The sequence below is a fragment of the Sceloporus undulatus genome, chromosome 2 (genome assembly GCF_019175285.1).
Source record: "Sceloporus undulatus isolate JIND9_A2432 ecotype Alabama chromosome 2, SceUnd_v1.1, whole genome shotgun sequence".
In the NCBI taxonomy this organism is placed as follows: domain Eukaryota; kingdom Metazoa; phylum Chordata; class Lepidosauria; order Squamata; family Phrynosomatidae; genus Sceloporus; species Sceloporus undulatus.
The window spans coordinates 129,358,018-129,364,151 of NC_056523.1; the positions used below are offsets into that span (position 1 = coordinate 129,358,018).

Consider the following 6,134-nt stretch of genomic DNA (forward strand, 5'->3'; position numbering starts at 1 on the left):
TACTGACTCTCAGATAGTGTTAAGACTGTGGCTAAAACAAAAAAGGAATTGAGGGACAAACCTTTCAAATGGAAGACTGAACATACAGGATTGGGACAGCTTGAATTTACTTTCTTATAGGCCAGCTTTTCCAAACCTAGTGCCCTCCAAATGCTTTGGATATTGACTGCTAATGATCAGGAGCACTTGTACTCTAAAACAATAGAAACATACTACTTGGGGGGAAATGCTGTAGATTTTTTAAAAAAATCTGGATAACATCCTATGTACAACAACTATGGGATGCGGTGGCTTAGTGGTTAAGATGCCAATTCTGAGGATCGTAAGGTGGGAAGGTTGGCAGTGTGAGGCCCAAGTGCCGCATGATGGGGTAAGTTCCTGTAACTAGTCCCAGCTTCTGTCAACCTAGCAGTTTGAAAGCATGCCAATACAAGTAAATAAATAGGTACCACTTTGGTGGGAAGGGAACAGCGTTTGGTGCAGTCATGCTGGCCACATGACCACCGGAGTAATCTTTGGACAACACTGGCTCTTCAGCTTAGTAATGGAGATGAGCACTACCCCCTACAGTGGTTATGACTAGACATTCATGTCAAGGGAAAACCTTTACCTTTTACCTACAACGACTACAACCTATTCCAAAAAGTCTACAAGATATGTATGAAACTCAAAAGAGTTATAGATCACTTCAATTACTGAAGTCCTATTGACTTCAAATTCCAGACAGTCACAGTATATGTGATCACCTAGACCTAGACCGAAAGAGAGGACTTTCCTAACTTTTGGCTACCTCATCTAATAGAAGTGAAATCTTCTAAATCCTTTTTGAGGCCATTAGCAACCTTCACAAACATTCAGTGGCAGGAAGATCCAGAAGACAAATTAGCTAAGAAAAGCCCTTCAAGCGTAAGCCAAAATAAGAAATAAAACAAAAATAACAAAACCAACCAGGAGAAGTGTACACAGGTGTAGTGAAGGAGTTCTCAACCTTTGGCCTAAGGTTGTAAATCTTTGCTTATTTTTTTCTTTGCACGCAAGAACAAGTAATTAAAAAAAATTCTTCTGGGGGCCAAGATGATGAAATTTTTTATCTTTTTTCTTTTGCACGTTGGGAATCTCGTTAAAAATTCATATGTGCACAAAAATACCATGTTTTCTGTACAAAAATAGGGTTTTTTCCCCTTTTCTTTTGGCACAAGCCAGTTTTTCATATAAGCATCCTTGCAGTGCTTGCTCATTTCCTTGATATGGTGTCTTGTTGAGTTGAAACACCCTTTCTCATTGAGGATGAGAAAATCTGAGTATTCTTTACATCAGTATTTTGGCTCTCCAGACACTTTGGACTTCAGCTCCCAGAATCCTTTACCATTTGCTATGTTGGCAGAGGTTTCTGGGAACTGATGCCCAAAAAGTTTGAGAACCATTAGTTTTGAGAAAAATTAATGTTGACTAAGAATGGCCTGCTTGACTATAGTGTCCTTTCTCATATGAAGTCCCTCAAGCTCAGCCCATATGTTTCAGTTGGGCAGATAAAATGTTGCTTATTTCCAATAGAAGAAATCATCAAAAGCTTGGGGATGGATAAGGCATGTCCCTTTGCTCCTCTGATTTTGATGCTTGCAGTCCACGCTGGATGTCCCAAAGGCACATGCTCTAACAGGACCCGGGGGTGGTGGTAGTGGTGACTTGCTGCCCTCATTGGCATTGGAGCACTGAACAATCTGCCTTGTTCTTCCTCATGCTCTACATTACAGTAGTATTAGAATAGCTACCAGTGGCACCAAGACAAATGAAAACCTGTTCCATTTAAGTAGTGTCTTGACATACTTGTGAGCCTCCACTGTACACATGCTATGTCCTGTAATTACAAAAGTACCTGCTATTTTGGTCAGGAGACAGGATCCCCTAGCCCTATTCATGTCCCTTTCCAACTCTTAAGTCCATCTATGACTGGAAATAGTTTGTGCACAGCTACTTCCAAGTCAAGGAACTTGTAAAAGTCAGGAAGAACCAATGATGGTGCAAGATACTCAGCACATAAGCAAAACATACCGCCCATCTGATTTTACATATAGGCTGACTCATGACAGCACCCACCTGACTTAGATATCACAAAGTCAAAATTGTTTCTCATGGAAAAGGAGCAAATCATGAGGCTTTGGTGTCAAGGGAACCCCATCCTGCAAAAGGTAACCATCTTACTTGGTGACTGACGATCCCACCAGCCCTACATCTTGTGAGTAGTGGCACACCTAGTCCAGCTCTTCTGGTGCCTCAGATATTGAACATATGCCCTAATCCACAAGTGAGTGTCATTAATGTCCATTAATGGCAATATCATGACATCCCTTCGTGAAAAACACATGGAATGGTGGTGGTTGTGGTGGTTCCAGCAAGAGAAAGAGTTAAAAAAAAAAAAAAGAGTGAGTGAGAGAGAGAGAAAAAAGTTATCATTGGCAGAAGGGAACAGCAAGGTTAGGAGAAATAATTAGTTGAATGGCTACTGTTGCCTACATATAAAAAAGGGTATCCAGGCATGAAGGCCAGTGATTCTGAGAAGCACACCCCCAAGTTTACTAATAACATCATTATCAGTAAGCTTGGGACAGGGACCAGGCTGGAAGAGCCATGCAGTTCTTGGTCAGCGTGCCCCATGCAAGGCCAGCATTATGGTGAGGATCAGGCCAGGGCCAAGGGAGGGTGGTGGTGGTGGTGGCGGCAGCAAAAGGGGCAAAGGTTTAGAGGAAAGGTTGGGGACTCCATCTTACCCTGAGCTTTCCCCTCACACCTATCCAATATTGCATCACGTGCCTCAAACAGCTGCAAGGACACAATAATAGGATTGGGAAGAAAGGAACAGAAGAGAAAACACAAGCAAAAAGACAAATGTTGTACACAACAGAAATGCCTGCCAGAGCAGGACACTGGTCTGTCTAACCTCCCATGGGGAGCTGGTGACACAAGGCTCTCTTACTGTTCATGGGAGAAAACTTTGGAGGAAACCACATTCCTCTTGATTAAGCAAGAAGACTGGCCATGTACAGTCTGCAAACTAGGAATGGGGGCTACCACCAATTCACATTCCCAAAACGTATTACATGGTACACTATCCTATGTGTTGGAAGCCACTGAGATACATCAAGCCTTAAGCATATCAGGGATGAATCCATTAAAAGCAGACTTCCCTCCAGGAGAATGGCCAATGAGATGCAGAGGTAAGTTAAACATTTCCCTCTGTATGCCCATTACCCTTGGCTTTGACCTATTTCTTGGGGCTTCTTTATCTTGGACAGAAGTAAAAAGTCTTGCTACTGAACCCCAGAGCAAAAGTTGCAAAAGTTACATGGAAGCTCAGGGAAGAGTATCCAATTGAAAGATAGGTGGGTGTGATTAGACAATTGACAATTTCCAGGTTTTGTTGCCCCTCAGACCCTGCAAGGACAACAAAAAGCCTTTCTAGATTCTGTGATTTCTAGGGGAGATTATGCTCTTCCTTTGTTGCTTTATATGGTAATCTTTCCAGATATAATGTAAAGGAGAAAAAGTACTGCCTAGCTAGAAAGCAGGTTTGCAGTGTCAACAATGTCCTGATGGTTACTTGTCCCTCAGACATTGTATAAGGCCTTATTGTAGGGAACAGCTCAGTTTATTGATTATTTATGATACTGAAGATGTGCACTGCAGCATGTAAAATGGTACATTCACATCCTTGTGGGAATTGTGGGAGAGAGAAAATGAGGGGCGGCAGACATAGCCGGTCACCCCAAAAGCCTTACTTATGCAGAAACATGATCTGCACTATACCTGACAAGCAATGCCATGTGCCCATCAGATCAGCACTACACCACAAGTGGGATTGGTTCACTCAAAAGCATCCTTTCCAAGGGCAGGGACTTGCTGATTCCCACAGGGACACATCCTCATCTGAGGGATCAGTGACATTTAGGCAATGTCCCTTTAGCCTGGAAAGTTCTAAAAGTTTACATTCCTAATTTAAAAACTCTGTTATTATTCCTCACCTTTCAAATTCAAGTTACTTCCCTCAATGTCATCTTTTAAACAGCAAGCAGCTTTTCAGATCAGTTCACTAGCTCGCTTTCTATCGCCTAGAATGGTGTGAAGCCTAAAAGGTATTCCTTTGATCTTTGTCACAGAGCTATTGTTCCACTGTTATGTTGTTCTGTATGCATCATTTGCTTCTGGACAGCCCTTTTCGACTTGACATGTTTTGTCAAATCATCAGAATGGGTGCAAGGATTTCCCCCCTCCAAACCAAAAAGAAGCATGGTTCAAGTTGCCATTCTGACATAAGTATTACATATGTGGAGAAACAACAAAAGAACAATTTAGGACAGTACCATCCTTCCATCTTGTTTAGATTACAGTGGTCCACGCAGACCCCATTTTTGTTGGCCATTCCCACCCTTTGCTCTGCATTGAAGCACCTGCCAACAAACTGTACTTTGAACAATCAAAAGAATTATCAAGTATGGAGGCTAAAAGTACCCCAGAAACTGTTCCTGCTTCCACTCTGGCCCTCTTAATAATGCCAACCACCTCCCATAAAGCTTTGCCCTTCTTCTGTTACTTTGTTACCTGTGGACATGCTCTCCCCAGGGGACATGCCGTCTAGTATGGTGTGCTCCGTGGACTGTGGACTAGAGCCAGATGCGTTTGATGTGGGAGGCTGTGGAGGTGGCAGCGTGGGCCTCTGTCGTGGCTTGGGGGTGGGCCGAGTTTTGGTTAAAGTGCTTGTCAGGGAAGGAGGAGAAGACAAAGAAGGAACAGCAGCTGGGGAGAGTGGGCCTGAGCCCAGGGAGTAGCCTTGAGGGTAACTCAGTCCATAGGGTGATGGGGTGCTTGGTGGGGTGGGAGAGAGGCTGGCAGGGGATGGCTGCCCTGTGGACTGATCGGACATACCACCTGACTGGCCATAAGGAACCTTGGCAGGGATAGGGGCCAGCTTCTTTGAAACTGTAGAAGATAAGATAAGAGACAAGGAGAGAGGGGGGGAAAAGAGGAGGAGAGTTAGAGTTGCACACCATTCATTATTGGATTAACTTTTTATGACTGCCTCTTTGACTATGACAAACAGGCTTGCCTCAGTCCTTATTAACAGAGGCTTAAGTCTAGGGGCAACTTATGCACATGAAAAGCCATGGATCAAAGGTTAAAATTAAAACAATACCAGTGAATTGTGAAATTCAGCTCACCCAGGAGAGTTTTCAAAATTTGACTGCAGCTACAGTAGCTCAGGAGCAGAAAACCTGCAGCACCCACAGATGCTGCTGGACAGCAAATTGGTTACATTGGCGCGTTACACACCGCCATTTCGGATGTCCTCAGGACGTCCCAGTTTGAAAAAGGGGTATTATGGACAGTCCGTAACAAATGGCAGTGGCTGTTCCACACGGCCGCTGCCATTTTGACATACTGGACGCTCTGCGTCCGCATGTCGTGGCCCGGAAGTGACGCCGCGAGTGCACGCTTTGGCACTTGCGGCATCTCTTCCAGGTTGCCGGAAGGAGCGCGAAAACAAGGACATTCTTTGCAGCGTGGAGGAGTCGCACGGTTTGGATGCTGCGACTCCTCCACGCCGCAACCGGCAGCGGCCCAAGACCGCCCCTTTTGGGCAGTCTGTAACGGGCCATTGACTAGGACTGATGGGAGCTGGAATCCAACAACATCTGGAGGGCCACATGTAGACTGAATAAGTTCCATGCACTTCACAAGAAAAGGACTATGCCTGGGGTCTTTCATATCCCCTCATCTTCAGCTGCTCATTCCCAAAATTTCAGCTGTCAAAAGTTTTGTGCATTTGCTTTACCTGTTTTTCCATTTTTTCATTTCCAGTTAGCAATATACTAAATGCTCAAAAATAGCAGTGTCACAGTCTAGACCCATACTTGCTGTAGAAGATGCTGGAAATTTAATCATATACACACAAGAAAAGTATTTTACCATTTTTGCTACTTTGCCAACTAATTTGGATTATTTCCTCATTTTTTATTTCCAATATGGATCATATACAGCTGGCTTGCCCCTTACGCGGGATTGCCTTCTGCGGACTTGAGCTCATGCAGAAGGCAAGTCCCAACTGAAACAATGGGGTGCGCACACCACAGTGCACAGCA

At 44.1% G+C, this 6,134-nt stretch overlaps 1 protein-coding gene across 8 annotated transcripts in view; it reads right to left on the reverse strand.

Moving 5' to 3' along the window:
- Positions 1 to 6,134, reverse strand: part of ARHGAP44 (Rho GTPase activating protein 44) — a 142,165-nt gene that overhangs the window by 3,202 nt on the left and 132,829 nt on the right. For 6 of the 8 annotated variants that reach the window (XM_042450018.1, XM_042450017.1, XM_042450019.1 and 3 more), the window contains one exon: positions 4,597 to 4,974. The exons of 1 other annotated variant lie outside the window; for it this stretch is intronic. In XM_042450018.1, the coding sequence (XP_042305952.1) occupies positions 4,597 to 4,974 (378 nt within the window). Of the gene's footprint in view, positions 1 to 2,768; positions 2,821 to 4,596; positions 4,975 to 6,134 lie in introns of all 8 variants that reach the window. One more of the 8 variants, XM_042450021.1, reaches the window with a different exon arrangement.